The sequence below is a fragment of the Ruditapes philippinarum genome, unplaced genomic scaffold (assembly GCF_026571515.1).
Source record: "Ruditapes philippinarum isolate M1 unplaced genomic scaffold, ASM2657151v2 ctg856_1_1_1_1, whole genome shotgun sequence".
Lineage (NCBI taxonomy): Eukaryota > Metazoa > Mollusca > Bivalvia > Venerida > Veneridae > Ruditapes > Ruditapes philippinarum.
The window spans coordinates 290,271-316,738 of NW_026862309.1; the positions used below are offsets into that span (position 1 = coordinate 290,271).

General features: G+C 31.0%; 1 protein-coding gene across 10 annotated transcripts; it reads left to right on the plus strand.

The window, feature by feature from the left end:
- LOC132718621 (probable serine/threonine-protein kinase kinX) lies at positions 1-23,278 on the plus strand. Of its 10 annotated transcripts, XM_060702340.1 has the most exons (18): positions 42-114; positions 5,704-5,766; positions 6,011-6,118; positions 7,552-7,714; positions 8,120-8,467; positions 9,155-9,271; positions 9,535-9,766; positions 9,957-10,140; positions 10,512-10,661; positions 11,168-11,335; positions 12,055-12,205; positions 12,901-13,021; positions 14,413-14,439; positions 15,427-15,537; positions 16,870-17,005; positions 19,475-19,621; positions 22,043-22,098; positions 22,677-23,278. In XM_060702340.1, exons 3-18 carry the CDS (start codon positions 6,024-6,026, stop codon positions 22,781-22,783), a joined length of 2,313 nt encoding a protein of 770 aa, XP_060558323.1. In that variant the 5' UTR covers positions 42-114; positions 5,704-5,766; positions 6,011-6,023; the 3' UTR covers positions 22,784-23,278. The 10 variants fall into 10 exon arrangements, 8 of the variants coding, with proteins under 8 accessions (XP_060558321.1, XP_060558324.1, XP_060558327.1 ...); XR_009624119.1 differs by lacking the exons at positions 6,011-6,118; positions 19,475-19,621 and adding an exon at positions 20,025-20,093 and having other exon boundaries at positions 1-114; positions 22,677-22,744; XR_009624120.1 differs by lacking the exons at positions 6,011-6,118; positions 19,475-19,621 and adding an exon at positions 17,893-17,921 and having other exon boundaries at positions 1-114; positions 22,677-22,695.
- Positions 23,279-26,468: the final 3,190 nt, after the last annotated feature.

Consider the following 26,468-nt stretch of genomic DNA (forward strand, 5'->3'; position numbering starts at 1 on the left):
TATAGCTAGAGATCTTCAATAGAAGGAGAGAAAGGCTATATGTTTACAAATGGCGTCCTCGAATGTCGAATATTATCAAAAGCAGAAAGATTTACAAGATTCAATCATAGAAAAGTAAATAAATGATAATTGCAATTTTTAGTAATTTTATGGAAATGTTAATTATGTTTTCTACTATAGAATGTGTGCGTATACATAGTATTCTAATACGAAAGCATGTTTTGTTGGAACCATATCAGTTTCAAACGTGACAAAACACGCAAACCATTCTCATATAGAGTTATAGGTCTGAATAAACATGATAAACTATTTTAATGACTTTCACCTTAAAATATGAAAGTAAACCAAGCCTATGAACGGGAAGTCAGATAAAAATCAAATCGTTCATTCTTTATTTTACATTTTTCCTTTATTGCCTATTGGCAGTTTGGCTTTAACTGTTATTAATTTAATTCGAAGTGTCATTCGGCATTTCATGCTCTGTTTTGTTTTTTTTCAATCAGAACACCCCGACAATTATTCTTAAGCCAAAAAGTTGTGATTGTTATGTTATTGGAATACATTGTTGATTATCATTTTATTTTAGTCAGCAGTGTTTTTTTCCACCAAAATATTCGGCGAAATTCTCCCTATTCCCCCCTCAAAATAGTATGTTTTTTTCCCCCCTCAAAGCTGAAATTTCCCCCTATAATATGGCAGCCCAAAACTGCCTGCAATGAATATCATTTTTTTGCAACTAACTGCCGAAAAATGCTTTATTTTATGCCTTTAAGACTTACTGTTAAGCAAGGTTTTTCATATAGGTAAGGGAAGCTACTCCTGGTATCCCAACAAGTTTATCATGTGACACATCAATATTTTAGATCCGTATAAAAATCCCCCTCCTATTGCATTTTTCCCCCTCCAATGGGCACCGACCCCCTTCCCCCAAAAGTGAAAAAAAACACTGGTCAGGGCTCTCAGTAGGGTCAGAATTTCACGAGTCAAAGACTCTTTGGCTAAAATTTTCATGAGTCAAATAATTTTTTTCTAGTGTCATTTGACTACATGAATCATTATTATGTTACAAAAATAACTGTATTGGAGGTCATTTTTGGAGATTCCAAAGTCTAAATTGACAGAAAAAAATGCCTAATTATAAATGTCTATACCCCCACCACCTAAAAAACAAAACAAAAAACAAATAAAACAAAAACATGAATTGCTGTGAAAGAATAAAATAAGCAGCAGCTTTTCTGATTAAATGTATAAAATATAAAAAAATATCTTTACTGGTATGCTATATCATATTAATTTTAAATACCAAAATGTACCAGGAATATTTATAAGAAATGCACAGGTACTCCAAGTAAATGAAAGACGTATTATAAACCTTCAGAAGCAATCAATAATTGACACCTCAAGTATGTAATTCTTATCAGTTGTGTAGAGCTATTTTTAGCGCTGTCAAATTGCAGCCACTGAATTGTCGCGCTTCAGTGCACAGGGTATAAACAATTGCCGTGTGTAAAGCATTTTATACACATCTTATACTGCCTGTTGACATTTTTTATGAGTGTGATTTGAACACATGTAGGATTTGATAGATAATTAGGGGTGGATTTAAGGTAATTATTATTGCATAGCTGAAAATCCCATGTGGAAAATTGACTCTTGAGCAGATTTTATCACGTGTCAAATATGTGCATTTCCCGATTTTCACGAGTCAAAACCCGGATCCCCGTGTCAATCGAGAGCCCTGTTTAGTTACATTAAAAATGGGGGCACCTAATTAGAAATGACACTATCACTGAAAAGTTCACTGATAGGTATACAAATATACTCAGACTACTTTATTTAGTTTTTTTTATTTGATTTCCTTTTAGATATACATAAGAAGTCTATAGCCAGGCAAGCCACAGCCCGTGCTCGCTTTGCAGTCTCGGCCTTTGACTTCACTGTAATATAGAATTTGACAAAGCCTATGAAAAGGGAAGTCGGTTAAAAAAATCGTTCATTTTTCAGTTTTAAAGGTGTCATTTGGTATTTCATTCATCGCTTCCATTTTATCTAGTTCCCTGTCCTATTATGGTTCCCTTCCAAGATGGCTTTTTAGAAGTGTGCAGGGGATCAGTCTACACTTCCGTTTTCACTCGGAATACTCAACGATTATTATTAATCCAAAAAGTTGCGATTGTTCGTTATAGCAATACCCCACCTATTATCATTGAGTTTCAGTACATTGAAAATGGTGGCGCCTGACTTTGACTTCCCCATATTATTATGAAATTAGGTGCTACCCACAGGTGTTTGATAATTTATAGAAGGAGGCTTGAAGGTGTGCTCTACGATTTCACTCTAAAAGACTAAAATTTAAGGCCTCTTCCAAAGGAAATTTTCTTTAAAATCATGCAGTTTTTTTTAGCTTTTTACGGGGGTCTAAACCAGGAGTATATTTTGAAGGTTCAATCCATATTTGTAGTATAATCTTTCCTTTGGTTTAAACATATTTATTTAAGCTTGATTGGGAAACAAGTTCTTGCAACTTATATTAATCACTTGCGAATCAGCTTCCTTGAACCAACCAGTACAGGTGTCATATGGAGAAACATGGTAGTGACCTGAGTAAGGCTCAAACCCATGATCTCTGATTGAGAGGCAGACACCAGTGACCTTAAACACTAGGCCACAGCTCCCATTTATTATCTTTCCTTTCAATTTTGATAATAAATTGTAGTTTATTTTACAAAAGAAAAGTTTACCCATCATTTGTCGTGTGTTATTGTTGGCCCCCATTATCACTGCGGTATACCGTACCCCGGATATTGCTCGATATTGTGAGGACTTTCATCCCATTTCGCGACTTTGAACAGGGAACAAAGGTAAGTTCAGCGACGATATTTTCCAAACTAATGGCTATTTCATTTATCTAAACGGGTTTTATATATCTAGAGGTATTTTTGTAGCTCTAAAGGACATAAAAGTATTACAGATATTTGTGAATTGATTAAACTACCCCTAAACGATCCGCTGCTCACTAGAAAATACTGACCCGATACTGTAGAATGTTAGAAAATGACTATATTACCAATATAAAAAAAATTGAATCGAGCAATTTTTTTATTCACAATCCAAGTTATGCTTTGTCCAAATTTCAGGTAAAAAGTGTGAAAGTACAAAAAAGATGCAGGCAAAAAAAGATACAAGAAACGTGTACCGAGTATTGCTTTTAAGTGTACAGAGTATTGCAGAAATAGCCCAACCTAAGTGTACAGTGTATTGCAAAACAGAATGAGCACATTAGTATGGGAAAATCGATATTTTTGTCTATTTTTTACGTCTGTTTATCGAGTCCATTTTTATTTTGCTGATAAATGTACTATTATATGATATTTATTCAAATATTTCAGATTCAACAATGCATTTTCAGTATTTTATTACTGTTCTTTTTCTACGGGCAAATACAGAGATTTAATTTCCCATTTGATTGAAAGTCAATTATGGATGAAATAAAGTGTGGTGGGCAGGGGTCGGGAGCAGGGTAGATCTATCAAAATTGACGTTATAAATCTTTTAAATACATGTCTCAAGAAAATGTGTTTCTGAAAGAAGAGAATAAAAAACCATATTTAATGAAACATTAATAATAGGTTTTTACAGGGCAAGTTTGCCTTAAGAAACATATTGACACACTTAGTAAAAATATTGGCCCCGCGGGGCTTATGCCGTTCAAGCATGTCGGTATCGTCTTAACCTTTACGGCATGAGCATATTGCGAAAAAATGGCCGTTTTCATTGAATTAAACCTCCTGTTACAAGTTCAAACTGCTATGAAACTATAACAAAAAATGCTTCAATACTGTTCCAACTGGGCACAAATGTTGGCTGGACCATAGCCTGTGGAATAGCATGCTCGATTTTAAATTTCCATCTACCATGGCACCGGAGGACGTCTCAAAAAATTATTGCCAAAAATCTCTATTTTGCGTTGTTTTTTTCCATAAAAACTGATTTCAAGTGCAGCAACTTCTCAATTGATTGAGATAAAGTCTAAGGCTTTTCGGCATTGATTACACGGCATCTTTAAATCGACCTGAGGCCATTTTACCACCCCACAAGTCCCAAATCTCGGCGATTAGAGGGGCTACTGCCCAACTTCAAACCCCCAAACAGAAGGGGACACATCCCCCTGTGTCCCCCTTGATGTACCCCTTTAATGGGGGGTGGCGCCGAAAAAGTGATCACTCTTTTGAACATTTCTCAAACGAAAAAACCAGTGTTTGGGGCCTAATAAGTGCATGTTTTACACTATTTGAGGCCTCAAAAGGGGTGTGGTGTGAAGCCTTCAAAACACGCCTTTATGAGGTAAAAGGTTATAAGGAACATAACCTTTTAATTGCATCTGCTGCCCTTTATCATAATCTTATTAAAATCCATTATTCTGTTTTTGAGCTGTACTCGCTCGGCAGTCATACGGTGACTCATTGCTAATGATGTAACAATTTTCACGTGCAGACGGTCTGCCGTTGCTAGAGTGCAGGTGCAAAATGACCGAAAGTTACCTTTATATGGATTTTTGGCATAGTAGGAAGTCGGTTGATATTAGATATTGGCACATGTCACGGTTCAGAACTGTTCACTAATTCGGGGTGATGATGTGTAAGCGGCGGGAATAGCTCAGTCGGTTAGAGCCGCGGTACGGTATTCCGAGGTCCCTGAAATTAGTGAACAGTTCTGAACCATGACACACTTGCTCAATACCGTCTACTATTGACAATCTTGAGGCAGCATTAATGCACTTTGGATGCATTTTTTTTTTTACTATTTAAAGTAAGATATGCAATAATTATTAACAAATTCTGAAAGGTTGATCCTTCGATAGCAACGAAAACTTTGTAAACACAGAAAATTTGCTGAGTTCGTTCGACTGAGATTTTTCATGAGCAGGAATGAAAATCTGGATTATTTGCAGATGTTTCCAGTAAAGTACCTCCAAACTCTGCCTATTCTGCACATATAGTGTAAATAAGTATACACAATAAGATATATTTAAGATTAAATGTGGTAAATACTCTGTGTTTACTACTTGCATTTACTCGATATTGATAACCAATACTCGTTACACTAAAGGCAATACTCGTGACACCGGCGGGCAACTCCAACGCAATACTCGGTACACTGACATGTGTATTCATTCTCAAAATGCACTGCCATCTGAGGTTCTATTGTTGATTGAACATTAACAACATAAACATTATCATCATTAACACATTTCACTCGATTCAAGTTTTTCTTTTAAGGAAGTATATGCAGAAAAACATCAAATTTGACTGATCCGAGCTCATTTATCACGTGAGCAAAGAGACGAATTTTACCTCCTAATTACATTTCAAAGCTATTTCTCAACACTTTTGGGGGTTCAGTAACTAGAGAAATTATCGAAGTATTTGTTTTTCTATAGAATTTATATCAAACCAATTCAAAATGACTAAATATCGTCACTGAACTTACCTTCTTTCCTCGTTGAAAGTCGCGAAATGGGATGAAAGTCCTCATTATATCGAGCAATATCCGGGGTACGGTATACCGCAGTGATTATAGTTAGTACAACCTTTTGTAACATCTTATTTAAATTCTTGTGGGAATTTGATTGAAATTTTAAAAGTTTCATTTCAAGAAACTTGCTTTGTCATTTTCATGGTTTTGATAATTTATTGTTTTCAGTGAACAGAAAAGAAAAAGACTAGAGGCACAGTTACAAGCATACAGTCAGTCTGATCATAAATTGTAAGATATACTGATAAAGTATTACACACAGTGCAATACTTTCATTTACATATATACATTTATATAATGATAACAAAATACAGATTCTTACACATTATACTATGCAAATGTTTCAAATATTTAATTAGATTTAAAATCATTAAATGTATATGATGACTTAAGTACTTGTTCTTGGTAATGATATAATGATCTTTCTTGTGTACCAAATTGGTAATTGTTTTTAATATTACAACATATTTAACAGGTAAACAGACATAATGGATGGTAGAAAACAATCTACAACTATACAGAACTTTCTAACCAAAAATGAAATTGGAAATGAGGAAAATAATCGTTCAAAAAATATTACTTTGTAAATGCGAGCAATGTTTGACTGTTTTGCACAAAAAATCTGGTTTAGTTTCACATTAGGCTGTTTGGTTTATTTAGATGGATAATGTACAATACTGTTTTGGTTTGTTTATAAATATAAAAAATAAGCACTTATAGCACATGCATGCATTTTAATATGCCAACAAATTTCTTAAGTGAACTTAATTATTAATCAGTAAATTTCTGTATTTCAAGAATAAGCATGACTTTGTTGAAATCTGTTTTTGAATGAATGGGTATTTTTGACTTTAATTGACTTTATACACAAGTGACAAGTATGTGTTTTGGAAAAGTTTGATATAGAAGTTGTTTGCCACATTCTTTGCTGTCTTAGTCTATCTTTCTATATGGATAAGTTAATCCGTAATTACTAAAGCTTTTATTATAAAGTTTATTAAACTGTTGATTTTTTTTTAAACCAAAATGATTTTTTTTTTCAATAATTGGTTATAAACATGATATCTGCAAAAAAGTATGATTTTAGAGAGAGAAAAAAAAACCCAAAAAACATTTATTATGCGCCTTTGTAGTGGGGGGATAGAAACTTCAAACTTGGTATATTGGTCTGATGATGACAAGTAGTTCTGCACTATTGTTTTTTTGGTCACAAGCACTGGTGCATTGGTATTGGGAAGTAGATGACCCCTATTAATTTTTGGGTCAAAGTCACATTGTCCATTTTTATCAAAACTGTTTTCAACCAGTAACTTGAAAACCCATGGGTCTTTTGCCCTCAAACTTAACAGGTTCATTGGTCTTGGCCAGTAGATGACCCCTATTTATTTTGGGGTCAAAGATCAAGGTCACATTCACCTTGTTTGCACAACTACCCATGGGCCCTTGTCCCTAAAACTTTACAGGTGCGTTGGTCTAGACACTTGTTGTTTTTGAGATAATAATTGAATTGGGGTACTTGAAATCAAATCAATTTGAATAGCTGGTGAATCATTGCAGCCATAAAACCTACTATTTTTAAAAGTTAATTGTGTACTTCTTCCTTATTCATAAGCACATACTGTTACATAATCAGTTTCTCTGTGACTTTCATAATGGTTTTTTATTCTTACTAGCCAAGATAAGAGAATACATGCCATATTGCCAGCCATCCAGATAATGGATTTGTCTTGGAAAAAGCAAGGGGTAAAAAGGGGGAGTGACCAGTATATCTATATGTGGCATTTTGAAATTTCTTGTTCAATTTAGAAAACTGTTTTAATCTTAACAAATTTTATTTCTTATAATGTACCTTTTGCTTTTGACAGATTTAACAATATTTTTAAGAGCCTTTTGTAAACAATGATCTATCACACACATATATGGCAATATTTTAATTAATGCCAAGTCAATTTGATTTCCTGGCTGAAGTATCAGATTTTTTTTCTCACTAATTTACTTATATTTTTTTCTATTCAGAGCAAAGCTTAGAGCGGTTAAATTACAAAGTTATTGGAAGAGAATCTGTGAAGATGAGAAGCGTAGCAAACAGAGAAATGCTCAGTTATTGCGAGATCTGGATAGGATGGAGGCAAACATGGCAAGTTTGGAGGCACGTAGAGAGAAACTCAGACATATGAAGGTATGTTTACTTTGAATTACTTAAAAAGTTTTATTGCATTGCATTATAATGATTTCAACAGGTGGTATACTTGTAGATCAATGTACCTGTAGGAACAAAAAACATCAAACTTTTAATGTTATATATCAGCCAAAACTAAAATAGTTTTCACTCCGGGTGTAACAAAACTTTAAGTGACATCATGGCTGTGTAGTTAACATATCTGGCATGTATAAGGGACAGACCCACGAATGTGGCTTTAAATCCTACACAATCAAACTGAATTTCAGTTTTAACAAAAACTTTCAGCCCATGATAGATACAAACTACAATACAATACAATGGCATGCAGAGAAACACAAAAATATCATGTTTAAGCTGGCTAGTTCTACATTGACTTTATTTTATATTGCATTTTGTTTGCAGCAAAATTATTTTGATTACATTGAGAGGACATATCCTAAATGGCTGGAACTTGTTCAGCAAAAGAAACATGAATATATACAAGAACAACAACAGAAGCATGAACAACAATATCAGCAGCAACACCAGCAGCAGTTCCAACAACAACAATATGAGCAACAACAGAGATTTCAACAACAACAACAGCAAGTACAGCAACAACAATATTTTTCAAGTTCTCAGGCAAGGAGACAAGAGTATGGACAATCTCCTGGTAGTCAACAAAGTAAACGACAGGAAGAGACATTACCTAAACAACAAGAAGCTTTCCTAACCCAGCATCAGTATGATGATACTAGAGATCTATATGAGGTTAGTTATGTCAAGAACTTAAATACTACATACATATGAGCCGCGCCATGACAAAACCAACATAGTTTGTTTGCGCAATTGCGACCAGCATGGATCCAGACAAGCATACGCATCAATGCAGTCTGATCAGGATCCATGCTGTTCGTTTACAAACCCTATTACAAGTAGAGAAACTGATAGCGAACAGCATGGATCCTGATCAGACTGTGCGGATGCACAGGCTGGTCTGGATCCATGCTAGTCGCAAACGCAAGATGTTGATTTTGTCATGGCACGGCTCAATATGAATTTATGTCACTGTCTTGATAAACATTTTGTTTAATTTAAGGTTTCTATTCTAGAAGGTTCTTATTGTTGATCTTGTCTATAAGTGAAAATTTGTTTTAGGGTTTGATCACCTTAAATTTTGTTTAATTTCCTTTTCTTTACAGAAATAGAATTGAATACATATATTCAAGGTTGTATGTAAATGATTAGAAACAAAGTGCAAAAATAGTGCTAATCCCTCACAGGCACTTGGTTTTTTTGATTTTTTCTTTAAGCAAAGGAAAGTTTTACATAAGCCACTAAACTTCTGCCAATTTATTGCTTGAAAATTGTGTTTGTATTTATGATGACCTAAAACTGGTTTAAGTTAGCCATACATTTTATATTATTAAATAACAGTAAATGTTGTAATTGTTTTAGAATGATCGTGATGAAGAGAGCCCGCCACCTTTACCTAGTCAACCACCACCAACTGTACCATTTAGTGAACCTGAGCGAGAATATACCAACCTGAGAGATATTAGGAGAGATAATCCGGTATGTAATGATTTGCTTCCTATGTCCACTGTGCATATATTTATCAAGATACCTATCATTTTGATTAGGATCACAGTCCAAACACCATTTATTGGCAATTTGTATATGCATTATATGTATTAATAAATTCATCAATTGAGATTTTATTATAGTTCTATATGAAAAGTAAGCCTTTGGGCATGTATTGTCATACCTTTGCAGCTTTCTGTTATCATCACATGATGAGTATCATAGATTTCATTTATAATATACATGTATTATAGAATCAGGTAACTCCACAACCACAGTCTGTGACTGTACACATGCCCAGTGCACAGGGAGATGCTGTATCACCCAGTAAATCAGGTCGACCTGGTAGTGGGAGGAGATCAGAACAGCCAAATCAGAACTGGATGGCAGCTGAAAGAGATGCCAGTATACACAGTCTAAGCTTTAGTGAGGAGACCGACGTACAACCTCCAGCTATACAGAGTGTTACAGTCAGACAGAAAACTGGTACAGTTAATGTTTTTTTCTTAAACAAAAGACCATTTCTTTAATTTCCAATAATAACACCTTATTCTTTTATTGACCTGCTCTGAATATTAAAAGATATAAGGTTATTCTTTGACAGTGTTAATTCTAGTTAGTACAGTTATGTTTAGTTATGTAATTTATTATCAGAAGTTTAAACTATATAATACAGAGCCTCCTAAACCTGTAGTACAAACAATGGAGCCAGTGTCAGATGAAGATGTGAGTGATTTTGGAGATGAGCCAGATTTACCTAGTGGTGCAGATGGTGACAGGGTAGACATAGTGAAACCTCCATCACCTGTACAAGCTGTAGTAGAGGAACATGATGATGATGATGAGGATGACACTGATCGGTATATTTCTGTTCAATTTGCAGTTTATGAATTAAAGCAATTTCATTTTTTTAGGAATATTTGTTTGAATAGTAAAAGAAATGCTCCATTTGTTTCTCTGACAATATCCTTCTACTATTCACAAACTACTAACTGTGATTTAAAGGATGATTTAAATATCATATAAATCCTTTTGCTTATTTGCAGACTTAAAATGTCGCTTAATTTAGAAATGTGTATCTTTATTTTACTTGTTTCAAACTTTCAAATATGCCAGTTACTATTGTTTATAAATACATTATACTAATCTGTTATGTACAAGTTATTAATGTTATGATGAAATCAAAGCATCTTAATTGCCTAATCACATTGTCTTACCTGATTATTAACAGAACTCCGTCCATTGTTCATCCAGAAATAAGTACATCTGGTCTGTTTCGACTTTTAAAATTTGTGGAAGAGGAACTGTTGAATGCATTGGCCCTAGAAAATTTCTACCGGACTAGAAATCCAGATGAGGCTACCAAGAAAGATATTATATAGTATGCTTTGTTTTGAACCTTAATTGTATGGTTTTTATACGTACAATTTCATATTTCTTTTTTGATAAAATATTTAAACTATAGTATGTTTTAGACAACAAAACATTTTATTGTAAGCATGAGGCAGGTTGTAGTCTTTTTATCCAATAAGCTTGCCTGATATACGCAGTGTGGAGTGTGTTTGATCAAGTGATTTCAGTTCAGTGAGCATCATGTTTATCTCTTTGGCTGATGACAATTTGTCATTTGCCAGCCACCCATGTTTCAATTTGAGAAATTCAGATTTTATTGCAAATAAACAGATACATTCTGACACAATATCCAGGAAGTTTTATAAATTAACACCCTGTAGATAGATTACTGAAGTACTGTTGTTATATTTTTCATCACCAAGAACATCAAGCAAAATGATATCAATATCTATTAAGTCGGCATATTTTCTGCAAAGTTTTTTGGGTATTATACCTGTTAAAATTCTTTAAATCCTTGATATATATTACTTGTAGTAAAGCGAATAATGAGAACAGTAGCCTGCAGTCTCTAGATGGTGAGTTAGTCAGTATGGTTATACTGCAACAACTAACACTTGTCGTCCGCAGACTTCCTGGAGGGTGTATGTTATCTGATACCTTACTTGTCAGGGGAAGTCACTCAAGCACAAATGAACAAATCAGGTAAATTTAATTACTGGATCTTCTGGTAGATTTTGAAAGAATGATGGTTAAGAAACAAGTATGTGGACAGCAAAGGAATATTTTTTTCTCTTTATTATATCATATTATACCTTACATCAAAAACAATTGTATCACACAATTTCCAGCTTTATCTGGAACATAACATAAGGAACAACTGTTACTCAAAATGCTATGTTTTTGTATTTATACAAACACTTTAAATAAATGGGTTATCAAAAAATGTACATTTCCTTGTTGAATACCATATTCCAGACAAGTATACAAAATTAAATAGTAATAGTGCAAAAAACTGAAAATGATTACTTGTTTAATGATGTATGTAAACTTAGTCTTATTTTTAATGTGAAGAATCTTCTTAAATGACTGGTTAGAAATGGAGGTTCCTAAAGCAATTGCTGAAAGAGCACTTTATTACAATTTAACAAGTTTTAAACATGTTCCTATTTCGGCTCAAGGTTATTGTCATGTTTCAATTAATTTTACATTTAAACTATACATTGAATACTCTAGTAACTTCCATTTAGAACAATCTGTATTTTATGTCATTTAATATTTTAACTATAAAACAATTTCTATAGATAAAAGCACAGTGGTCAAGTAAATAAACATTATATTGAACTTCAATATTGTAATTCATTGCTATGTATGTACAGGTGAATTTAAATTCACTATTTTATAAGTTAGTTTGTTTTTTTCAGGTCAAATTTACACAGAGATGCTCAAACATTATGGGATAAACTGATGGAGCATTTTATTCTTCTTGTAAAGAATCGTGTGATGGGGACACGTGAAGTGGCTCATGTGTTTGTACCTTGTCTTGTTCATGCTGGTTCAGAGAATCAGGCTAAGGTTATTATTTTATCTGGCATTCATATTTATATTTAAAATGGTAGAGATTATAAATATGAGCTGTAAAGTTACGCTGGAAATGTTTAAGTACCTGGAGCCCATTACATTAAAAACTATTTGTTATTAAAAACTATATATAAGCTAAAATTGATAAACATTTATTTAAAATCAATGAGATTGTTACACTATCACTAAGCCTTTATTAAAATGCCTTGCAAATCATTTGAATAATTATATGTTTCACTATATATTAATTTTCAGCTAATGTCTTTAAAATATATTTCATACCAAAACTGTTTAAAAAAACTTAATTGTTTCAAACAATATTACAAAAACTGTCATAATTTAACTACTTATTACACAAATATAGCAAAAGACCTTTATAAACTTTATAGTTTTCGGGTATATTCGTTCTCATACATTTATTTATATTTTGACAATGTATTACTAACATGTTGTATTCATTGTTTGAAATATATGAAAACTAAGTATTGTAGTATTGTATCATGTACATGTAGGTATAATTTTTGGTGTATCTAAAGTTTATAATTTTCTGATGGAAGACTATAAAAAGTATCGATAACAATGAATCAAGACCAAGGTGAGTTTTAAGTTATTATAAGGATATTGTTATGTGAAAGGACAGATATTACATTGAGAGTTTATGTTTACTGAGATATTGATGTGTTATACAGGCTGTGAGTGTTATAGAGGATATAATAGAGAATGCTATAGAGAAAGTTGACGGTAAATCATCTCCTGTACCACAAGATAGTTTAACAGTTGATACAGCACGCAGCAGCCAACAGGGTGCAGGTATACATTGATTTTTCTTCTCTATTGAATCAATTTTGCATGCTTTAATTTTTATTTAAAAAAATGTATTTATATCTGTATATTTTTTAATAAAATAATTTGTATTTTTTTATTTTTGTTTTTTCTTTAACTATTATGATACAATATGTAGTTAGTGAATTGAAAATATATAACTTATAGATTAACAATTCACCTAAAAGAAGACAGAAATGGTAACTTTTTATTTAGAGCTTATGAGTCACTGTTATTCCATTATCCAACATGCATTTTCAGAATTAGCCCGATACTAAAAAACAAATATCCAGGTCTAGTTTTGGCAGTCAAAAAACCCGTCATCTTAAGCTCATTTACCAGTAAGTCGTAAACATAAATTGATTTTCTTGTTTGACCTTGGCCTATGGCAAACAATTTCTACCCATTTTTCAAATAGTTTCATAATCATCCTGTGTTACAGATAAGAGGACAATGTGATGTAACTTGTTTAATTACATTTGTAATTTGTCTAATATTTAAAAAATTTTTAGGGTTTATGCGTAAAATATCAGCATACAAGCTATGTATTTACAATCTGCATGGCGTTTGGGTAACGTTAAGAATGGGTATAATAACTTTGGTTTCAGTCTACGCTCTATTTCCTGAATTACATCTATTTATCTCTTAGATAATGGTCTGTTCAACAATTGTAAATGAAAAATAGGTCCGATATAATAAAATTATATAATTACAATGGGTTAGATTTTATGTACGGGAACTACTTCTCTTCATACAAAATAATGGATAATTTCGGTACCCCATTTGAGGCCTCATAAGTAAGGGTTATTCTATGTTTAGAACATGATGGAATTTCCATGATTTGTGTTACGAGCCGAATATTGATGTGTAACATTTAAATTTTGGTGAGTGATCGTAATAAAAAATAATGTTTAAGTAACTATGATTTTTGTACGGGAACTGCTCGCATGCCAGTATATATATAATTAAGATTTATTACAATATTTACAACTAAAAAGGAAGGACAAGGAAATGGGTTGAAACTTTACACACTTATTTGAGAGCATTATAGGAGGTCACTGTCTAATACCCATATCCTAACATGGATTTTGACAAAATGTAGCCATTTTGTAGCTTAGAAAATTCTACATTATCCAGGCTCTTGTTTTACTATCAAACACACACCCGTCATACTTACAGCTCATGTTACAGTTTAAGTCTGATATAACTAATAAAATTGAATTTCTTTATTGACACTTGGCCTTTTAGTGGCAACAAATTCTACCCATGCAAATAGTTCAGACTCATCTGTGCTTTCTGATTGGAGAGAGAGAGAAAAATGTGTTTTTATCTTTACATACATGTATGTAATTTGTCTAAATATTTGAAAAAAATTGTAGGGATATATATGAATATCAACCTATCAGGTATACAGTACTGTATTTAACAATCTGCATGGCTTTTGTGAAAGTAACAGTTAAAGAAATAGAGTTATTAATAATTTTGTTGTTTTCAGCTTTCTTAGAGTAATTAGATATTGTGAAATTTATGTTTATACAACTATCTTAGACAATCATTGTGCATGAAAATTTATTAATACCTGATGCTTCACAAATAATTAAGATCATTTTTTTTTTGTAATAATATTAAAGAGTTGTTTAACTTACACGACTTTTGACTTACACTCCTTTGTACTGACATTTGATAATACCAGGTCATTCATTTTATTAATAGTATTGAAATACATCTTACACAATCAGTGTGTTTTTTTTGGTCATGCATAAAGTATTAGAAAGTTTGAAAGCTGTTTTGTTTTCTTTCTGACTAACATTTTATTCTACATGGTTTAAGATATGGTATTTTATTGACTTCTATAGAAGAATATCATAGAAAGTAAGGGGGAAGGTATTTACCTGATAATTCTTAGGGTTAAAATGAAACTAACAATGTTGCATGTCTATTATTTCTTACCTTTTGTAGTTTTATATTTTATCACATTTTCAATTTATATATAAAACTGAAGTTTTGACATAGAATAATTGCAGAAAAAGTAAAATCACCTTCTTTGGCGAATTTGCTATGCTATATGTCTCTTTAAAACAAAGAATGATTTTATTATAGTATTGGTAATTGATCACAATTTTATTTCAAACCACCAATTAGACTCTAAACAAAAGCCTACGTGGAAAATAATCCACCATAAAACATGCATACTGTTTCCATTTATTTAGTGAAGTAATATCATATAAAATGTTTTTGAATATGTTTTTTAATCATTAAGCAATTCTTCAGTTTTATGTATTTTCCACAAATATAAAGTTCATTATTTTGCTAAGGGACAAGTTTTTGTTAGTTTTGCATGTGATTATGATGTTTTATTAGAAGTGTGTAAGTGTTGTGTTTCACCTCTATAGTTCCTCCCCTGAAGTTTGGCAGTCTTGTTGATAGTAAACCATTCAGTGATGAGGAGTCCAGCATGATCACACAAAGTATGAATACAGATGTACAAAAAATTCCCTTAAATGGTAAGACAAAAGAATGAATACAGATGTACAAAAAGTTCCCTTAAATGGTAAGACAAAAGAATGAATACAGATGTACAAAAAATTCCCTTCAATGGTAAGACAAAAGTATGAATACAGATGTACAAAAAAATCCCTTAAATGGTAAGACATCAGTATGAAAACAGATGTGCAAGACAAAAGAATGAATACAGATGTACAAATAATCCCTTAAATGGTAAGACAAAAGAATGAATATAGATGTACAAAAAGTTCCCTTAAATGGTAAGACAAAAGAATGAAAACAGATATACAAAAAATTCCCTTCAATGGTAAGACAAAAGAATGAATATAGATGTACAAAAAGTTCCCTTAAATGGTAAGACAAAAGAATGAAAACAGATATACAAAAAGTTCCCTTCAATGGTAAGACAAAAGAATGAATATAGATGTACAAAAAGTTCCCTTAAATGGTAAGACAAAAGAATGAAAACAGATGTACAAAAAGTTCCCTTCAATGGTAAGACAAAAGTATGAATACAGATGTACAAGAAAATTCCTTAAATGGTAAGACAACAGTATGAATACAGATGTACAAAATATTCCCTTAAGTGGTAAGGCAAAAGTATGAAAACAGATGTACAAAAAGTTCCCTTACATTGTATGACAGTTTTATGAATACAAATGTACAAAAGTTTCCTTAAATGGTACACAGATGTACAAAAGTTGACAATAGTATGAAAACAGATGTACAAAATTGTCCCTTAAATGGTAAGACAGTCTTATGAAAACAGATGTACAAAGTTGATAACAAATAGTACAAAAGTTGATAACAAATAGTTGAATTATTCTAATTTATAGATAGCTCTTTGTTTCTATATGGTTCTGTATGCAACACTTTCCTGTCATTAACATAGGATTGTTACTTATTGTAGAAATTAAATTGTACTTTGGGTGTTAAATTGTAAATTCTTATTTGGTTTGGTGTAACATAGTAAAAAGTACTGTTTTTTTTAATATAACGTATACATACACTGATTTTTAGAGATGTGGTTAAAGGTAAAAACTTATATTGTTCACTCTTAATATTGTTATTTGCATGATCTAGATTGAAAATCAGATTTTATTTTTGTGATGAATGCATTGGTCATTACTACTTTTTTCATGTATATTCACCAATTTACACTTTTTAATTATCATTCACTACATGCAGTTTGATTTGTTTGGTTACATCTGTACATGTATATTACAAAAACAAATTTAATCAGTGTTATGCATTTTAAAGGTTTGATGTTTCAATTGCCTGTGCATTTTTACTTTTTTAAAATGTCATCTTACATGAGAAATATATTACAGAAACAGATGCGTATAAAAATCTGATAAGTGGAACACGTCCTGCAGTACGTACAATGAGCCATGACGACACAGATAATTCTGATAATGAGTTAGAAAAACAAATAGCTTCTACTCTCTCACCCCGAAGTCACGGAAGGTAGGTGCCCACCTTGCAATAGTTTCTACTTTATAGTGAAAAATCTCTCCTTTCCTGTTGTCGTATTTCCTTTAGGCACCCTTACTAAATCCCTACATTTCAGTAACATTCTAACCAAACTATTGAAGTCATCAATGTTTATGATTTAAAATTAGTATTTGTACTTCACATTGAATTATGCAAAAATGTAAAATATTGTGATACAAAAGTAACCTTTCTTTACAAAAGTATAACTCTTTAACATATTATTATATTCATGCCAGTACTTCTAGAATGTTTCTAATTAAAAAAGTCTGGACTAAATTCATGATGTTTCAAATTTAGAATGTGTAGATGATTTGAAGGAGTGGCCTTTACTCAATTTGTGAAATGAACATGCCAAATTCTAAAGTTTTGGAATTGTCCATTTGAAGGAATCTTGACAATCAGAGTCTGGTCAGTTTGCACAGGCTAATACAGACTGTTCTGCTGCTGGCATAGACAAGTCATTTGTCTTTAGTGTTTAAAAAGTCAGATACATGTACTAAATGAGGACTTACATATGATTTCTTCACAATAAAACTGTCTTATCTCAAATTTGTTCTACTTTTATAACAAGAAACTAAACAAAAAGCTTGAACAAATCTATGAAAAGTTTCTCTAGTTGCTTAAAACTAGCCTCTATTGTGTCCACACAAGCTATTAATGTCTATTCACATGTTTACATGTACTTAAAAAATTGAGAAACTTTTAATTTTCTTTTTACACATAGTACAAGTTTTCTCATCACTTTGTAATCATTTAATTTTAACATCACCGTGATACTGTAATGTATATGTTGTAGAGATATTTCACCGTATAATGTGTAGTATTTCTTTTATTGACCATTTGAATTCCTACATTGACAGATATTTCTATGTGTAATGTACAAAACAGGGTGAGAAGGCTGACTATTTATGATTTATTTTGGTTTTGCTATTTTTATAGTCGCAGTTTGTGCATGCTAATTTGATACTTCACTTTTGTAGATTAATTTCAAAAGATAAGATAGCCTAGCTTAAAGATTCAGTGGTTACATAATGAGTGTTATTTAAACATTACAAACTATAGTAGTCAGATTAAGAAAATTGAGCAGTTTTAGTGAGTAGTGCTATACTATAGTTTGTTACCATGGCATTGCTTTATAACTGAATACATCAAGTCATTTAAAAGAATCAATATTTCAGATATGCTTTGTAAGTAAATGTAGTATAGAAATTTCATAAATCTTGCTTTTTGTACATCATTTAAACAAGCGAAATTACATAAAAATGGACAGGGGATATTTCAATTATTCTTATAATATATAGTTACAGTATATTGCTTATATTATTGTATTCTTATAATGAAACATTTATAGCTTTACATATATATATATATATTTCAAATATATATCAGTATACATATTTAACACAATGTAAGTTTTACAGCTATTTATAATCAAAGGATGTAGATAATAACTTTAAGATAGATAGTGTTTCACATCATAATAATGACAAGTTTTATAGTGTATAAAGCTATATCTCTGCTGCCTCCAGTTTATAAAAAAATTATGTTTTGAGTTTTGAAAAGAATAATGCTGGTCGCAAACCCATTATGTTGGTTTTGTTGTGACGCGGCTCAAAGTGTGTTAAAAAATTTCTATGTTACAACTTATTTGATAATAGACCATAAGGTTATGGAAACAACATCATTACTGCTTTAAATTTTTGTATAAAAATCATTAGATAAAGCTGTATACACTTTATTGTGTATATTTTTATAGTGTAAAGGATATTTAATATTCTTGCTTTAATGCATGTTTATCATAGACAGTTGAAATATTGTATATCATGATTATATAAACATACATTTCTCAACAATTCAGCATATTTCAAATTTAAGTGACTAAATAGCAAATGACCAAAATGTTCGGAATTTTAATTTTTCCAGTTTCTCAACTTAAACAATCAAATGATGTTATAGTTTCACTTTCAATTTAAGTTATTGTATGAAGCTTTTATATTGTGCAAACATGTATTATCATGATGTACTAGTTTCAACTGGTTGTACAATATTGTAATGTTATGTTATTGTATGTGAAAGGGAGGAGAGGGGGGTATTTCCAAGTAATGTTATAGGCATTTAAAGGGTAAAAAATTTATAAATCAGTCACTGTTGAAAATTTGGAACAATATAAATATTGTTAACCACACTCATTGTATAAATTTCATTTCAGAAACGACATTTGCTTGTAGTTGTAATTGAAAACAAGACATTTTTTTATTAAATATTGATCGGGGAATCTTTCACATACAATTATCAGTGGCATTACAAAATACTTTCCTCATAATGAGCTTATGTATAGACTATATATCATTTGTAAGTTTTCAGGGCACTCTTCTGTCATTTTCCTGAGCAATACTCATTTATTAGTAAATTAGCATTTCATCCTTCTGTTAACATTTACAGTAAACCCCATTCTGACCCTCATAATGATGTTCCCTTTAGTGCCCCCAAAGATGCATCACATGATCTGTCACATGATAATGAGCCTCAGTCTGAACTCAGCTCACCATCAGCTGCACCAGTATATGTCCCTACAGGGGTAGAACAAAGGTAGTAATACATCCATTGTGTGCTTTCATACCTAGTTGTATTAATTTTATCTTAAAAATGCATGTTCTTGTTTTGTTTATTTTCTATTAAAATGTAGCACTGGGGAGGTTAAACTTGCACCATGTTCATGTTAATAAATACATTGCATCAATTATGAGCATAACATAAAACCTTGCAAAAAGAAATTAAAACTTTCTTTGAATTAAAACAAAAACAAAAAAAACACACAAAAAACCAATAACAAATAACAACTTTTTTCTGTTTTGGATGACTATTAGTAGAAGCCATTAATTGAAAGGAAATGCAATCTGGATATTTCTTGTACATGGTATGAGGTCCTATTTTTATGTCATTGCAAAATGCTGGCACTTGTGTACATGTTTTGTTGGTTTATCCTTGACAGGAGTTGGACAACAGGACAAAACATCAGAGATGAAAATCCATATGAAATAGTGCTTTAAAATAAAGCATGGTGCTTGAACTTTGTTTCTTTTGGCAGTGATTTGTATATAGAAGCTTGAACTCTTTGCCTGCTTGATTAGCACCAGGTTATCTCATGTCGGGTTATCAAGTGATATCATTGTGGCATAACTTATAGCAATACCCTGTCACTTATTTTGCTAATATCTTTGATAATTTTTCAATATATGGAAAATAAATATAGTACTATATTCCAGGCAAATATTTTCGAAGTCCAATGGTACAATAACTTTTCAATGTGGTTCTTTTACACTTTCTGTTATGCTTGCCTCAAGTATGCAATGTTGTATTATGTTAGTGAAAATATTAGGGTAACATTGTGTCACAAATTTGTACATTTAGTATCACTATAAAAAATACAAGAGCAACATTTGAAAGTTACTAACAGTTGCAGTTGAATTTTATTCCTGAAACATATCCAACATTGATAGATATATCAAAATGGCATAGCAAATGTCTTTGAAATCATGCTGCCAAAAGTGAAGCAGTGACTCCCAGGCTGTAACTGTAGACTAAAGTCATATGATCACACATACTGTTGTTTTCTAATTACTTCCTTCTATATCAGTCATGCTGCTCTTATTTCTTACATGTTTTAATAGCAAATTCCTCAATTATTGTGCATGTACAGTAGTTTTATAATTTCAAAAAATGATGTTTTTGTTTAATATTTTTTGTTATCATTGATACAATTTCTTAAAAAAAATTTGGAAAAATGTATTAATGTTATAGAAAATAGTAAAAAAAAACTTATAGTTTCAGAAAGTTGTTGATATGTGTAGGGAAGACATTGGAATTTCAATAATTAGTAGAACATAGAAGAACAAAGAATTGTATAATCTTTATTGAAACATTAAAATTTTAGTACTTTTTCACAAAGACAAAGAAGGATAACTTGAACTAGGGTAGATAATTTTCCTAAACAAGAATCATGTTTGCATCAAATTGATGAAAAACAATTTTGTGTTACAATACTTTTTGAATTATCTGCCACTGAAAGCGATTTTTTTTTTTGCTTCTAAATAATTGATGAATACAAGAAGTAACTCTTTGTTTTCAATATATATATATTTAATAAAAAGAAGTCAGTATTCATGCAATAAAACACTATTTTCTTTGGATATTCTGTTGTAAGTTGTTGAGGGGAATTTATTGATATGTCAATGTGACATTTTTTATTGAGAAGCTTCTATTATAAAACACATTTGCTTGTTGTCCAACTCATTTAATTGTACATGTTATTATTTTTACATTTTATGCTCAAACTGTAACCTGCGAGTGTATATTACACTAATTTGTTGGATGTTTTAACCAGCACATATTTGCTTTTTCTTATAACCTGCATTGATTTGCTTTACTTTGTAACCTGCACTAATTTGCTATGCACTGATTAGTACCTGCTAGTGACTATGTTACAATATTATTTGCTGTACACTGCAACCTGCAGGTGCATTCTACATTTCACACTACAGCCTATATATGACAGGTAACAAATTGTACTGTACATATACAATGTATTTAGTTTCAATATTTTTTAACTAAATAATGTTTAAACATTAAAGTAATTTGGTTATGATATTTTTACAAGGTAATGGGTATTATACTTTTATTCTCTATGGTAAAGTTTTATGGAAGTGATACAGTAGCTAGTTCAAGATGTACACTTTACAGTACACCAGTATATGTACACTGTACAGTACACTATAGTACACAAATATTTAATTTCAAATGTAATGTACAATGTCAATAATATATAATTATAATTACAGTAAACTTGGCTAAAGATTTGAACGATAATAACTTGGTTATAATTATCATATTAAAACCTGAGTAAATATTTACAAATTTCTTTCATATCGATCATTAACTTTTATAAATAATACATTTCTAGAATTAGTTTTGTGGTAACTATAGTAACAGTATTTGTTGTTGTTTTTCCAGTACTGCAAAATCTATCCTAGGGTCAACAGGAGGGTCAAGTCAACAGAGGAAGATTGGTGGGTATATCTATTATATAACATGTAGATGGTGGTAAAGGCTAATATTTGCCATTGTACATTTATTCAATTTAATACATGTATAATCAACATCAGCAAATCAAATAAATGAAAACACATGGGTACTTTGTTTAACTGTTACAATACATTTAAGTTTTCAGTCAAAGAAAATAGAATCATGATTTTGATGTTGATTATTATGAGGGAAAAAATGGTTTACTCCATAGCTTATTTATACACAACAAGTGAAATAATTTTGAAGGATACCTTTATGTTTTATAACTTATAGTCATCCAGTCACTTTCTCAAAATCACAATGTATTATTAAGAAGATGCCTTTCAAAAAATAAGAACAAATGTAAAATAAACATCTGAACTACACAATGTCACAAGAAACAGTAGGTCATCAGATAGTGTAGATATTTTGAATGCAGGTCAACATGAATCTGTCTTATTTAATGCTCTCTTCTTATGGCTTACTTATTGTTGAATATCCAAAATACACATAATTGAAATATAGTTTGATGCATACTAACTGCAGAACTGACAAAATGCAACATGTATAATTGTTTTTTTAGCTGGCATGATCAGTTCAGATTTAGACACTGACACTGAAGTAGATCTGGATCATATGGTACAGAAGAAAGAAGATGATGATGATGACTTCTATGATTTCTATGGATAGTATTTTATAGTCTAAGATGACACTTCTTACCTTTTTATATTGTGGATTATATCAACAGTGCATTTAACTCATGTTACAAATGCATTTTCTCTGCATATCAGACAAACCAGAAAATACTGAGACAGTACTTGCACAGATAGACACAGTTTAGTAAATGTTAATTAAAATAGCTTTATAGATATGTTCTATGCTGGTGTTACTTAAAACACCATTTAGATATAAATAAAATATTCGTAATTCATATAGCATATTTGTTGAAATGGATATTCGAGCATGAATGGTGATTACATTATTATATAGGATGTTCAAATACTTACTCTTTTGTTGTACCTCTAATTAAATAGCTGTAATGAATCTTAAATGCACCAGAAATGTTTTTAGATTAAAATGTGCGTATAATTAGTTACAAGTGTAACATAAGTATTTTCTATATTATTCACATAAATGTATTGTGTCTGTGATAAAAATTATGGAATTAAAATGTTGTAAAAAGAACTACTTGTCATTTTGTTCCAAAAATTACTTGTAAATATATGGACATTACTATATACTGATGACTGTTTGTATCTTTTTCATGAACACAAGTATGCAGCGTACCATATCATCACATTTTACAATGTTTACAACAAAAAATGTTGTTGTTTCTTTAGAAAAAACAATATGTAAATTTTATATTATCATTATAATTATTGAGCCTGTCTATAAATTGAAATAGATATTCTTCAGAATGATTCCAGTTGAAAAGAATGTCATCTAAAAAACGCAACCAAATAAGTGGTTTTATATAGCAAGAGTCTATAAAATCTTTTTGAAGTTTATCCATGAATAGAGACGCAAAGCAAGGAGCCATTTTAGTACCCATTGCTGTACCTAATTTTGAAGATAATTTGTTCCGTTAAATTAAAAGTGATTTTTGTTTAAGAATTAATCCATTTAAGATTGTAGAAAAAGAATTAATAAAACCCTGCGACATACTACCATTTTCCATGAAATATTTACAAGCATTGATACCCTCATCATGAGGAATGTTACTGTACAAAGATGAAACATCAAGTGTCACTAAATATGAATTTGTATCTATATTTGAGAAATTTTGCAACTTTTTGATAAAATCTGTTGTGTCTTTTATATAAGATGGCAATTAAAGATTCCATGTATGGTTTTAAAATTGTATAGACATTACAGGAAGGTTTCACGTATGGTTTTAAAATTGTATAGACATTATAGGAAAGTTTCATAATATATGGTTTTAAAATTGTATAGACATAACAGGAAAGTTTCATATATGGTTTTAAAATTGTATAGACATTACAGGAAAGTTTCATATATGGTTTTAAAATTGTATAGACATTACAGGAAAGTTTCATATATGGTTTTAAAATTGTATAGACATTATAGGAAAGTTTCATATATGGTTTTAAAATTGTATAGACATTACAGGAAAGTTTCATATATGGTTTTAAAATTGTATAGACATTACAGGAAAGTTTCATAATATATGGTTTTAAAATTGTATAGACATTACAGGAAAGTTTCATATATGGTTTTAAAATTGTATAGACATTACAGGAAAGTTTCATAATATATGGTTTTAAAATTGTATAGACATTACAGGAAAGTTTCATAATATATGGTTTTAAAATTGTATAGACATTACAGGAAAGTTTCATATATGGTTTTAAAATTGTATAGACATTATAGGAAAGTTTCATAATATATGGTTTTAAAATTGTATAGACATTACAGGAAAGTTTCATATATGGTTTTAAAATTGTATAGACATTACAGGAAAGTTTCATAATATATGGTTTTAAAATTGTATAGACATTACAGGAAAGTTTCATAATATATGGTTTTAAAATTGTATAGACATTACAGGAAAGTTTCATATATGGTTTTATAATTGTATAGACATTATAGGAAAGTTTCATAATATATGGTTTTAAAATTGTATAGACATTACAGGAAAGTTTCATATAATTATGGTTTTAAAATTGTATAGACATTACAGGAAAGTTTCATGGATGGTTATTCAGATTCCATGAATATTGTATTTCTTCTCCTCCTTTATGTTTATGAAATCAGGAAGTTCATTAAATGAGCCTTGCGAAAATTGAAAATATTATTCAAACCAAAGGAGGTTTTCATATAATGCTTGCTTGAATAGTATGTAACATATGTCCTAAAATAGCTGATTCTTTTGTAAATTTTAAGTCTTGTTTGGTTTACTGAGCGTTCAAATTGGACTATAAAGAAACATGTATCGCTTTGCCAAAGTAATGCATTAAATTACTGTCCGTTCGACCTTTTTACAAATGCTAACATAACACCAAGTACTTGTAAATGTCTGTCTTAAACAACACACACAATAAAATCACTTTAAATCACGAAAACAACAAAAAAAGAACATACGTACTTGACATTTTTTTACACTCTTAACTAGAAACCGAAAGTTCTCACGGTTCATTATAACTAACAGAGTAGATAATATTGCGAAGTGGCTTTTGCTCAATACCTACATATACTTTAGTCTGGAAATAGAAAACGATTGTTGTCATCAAGTCATTCTACAAATAAAAGCAATGATAACAACCTGTGAAAGAAACCGATGCTATATTTAACGTATTCACACAAGTTATCATTGTGTCGCACAAGAAAAAGGACAATAACCTACAATTTTGAGACTTATTTTTTCCATTTTTTTCCAATAACAAATATTCTCCATTACAAGAACGTAGAAACTGAAGCAAACACTTTGAAGTTAGTTGCATGCATATATGTCTACTGTAGCAGAGTGGCTCCCAACTGAAAGACAAGGGTACATGCCTCCTCGTGCTCAAATTAAATGACGTAGATCATACATATTTATAAGGTCAAATTTAAACCCAACAATAAGATATACTGTGACCACAACTTATTAAAGTGTAGCGACACTATATTAGTAGCAATTAAAATATAGCACAATTATTATAAACCCAGGCCGGGTCACAGTTTTAAAGCGTAATTTCACGAACCAAGCACATGTAACGCAGTAAACACAATCGGCATATTAAAATCAATACATATTCCATGTTCGTCATAAAATGATAACAATATCTACAAGGTAAGTCTTTGGTTAAAGCATCAAATCAACATTCGGTACATGACTTACTTGCCACCACTTACTAAACATATCATATATGAGACCCTATGATAATGTTGTGGTCACAAGATGTAGAGTATTCTATGCCAACGTAAAATAGTAATTATAGATTTATTATTACATTTTTTGGTTGCCCCAGGTTGCTATTACTATGGTTAATCTAAGCCGTATAACATTTGCATCTGAAATCCTTTTAATGCTTTTTAATTATGGTACCAATCGATGAGATATACATAATAATACAAGTGTACCTTTTTTATTCCCTTGTGTCGCGTTTGGATTTTATGAAGAAATTCTACATATTTTCCGGACATCCCTCGTAAACATATATGCACTTAAAATGTCCTCCCTTTTTTAGAGAATCAAGAGAGGCACAACAGTTCCAACAACTAAATCAAATGCCCTTGTGTTGGACAGGTAATAATTTAACCCTTTCCCACATGAGCATATTGTGAAAAATGGCCGTTTTCAGTGAAAAGCCTCCTGTTACAAGTTCAAACTGCTATGAAACTATGAAAAATGCTTCAATACTAATCAAACTTG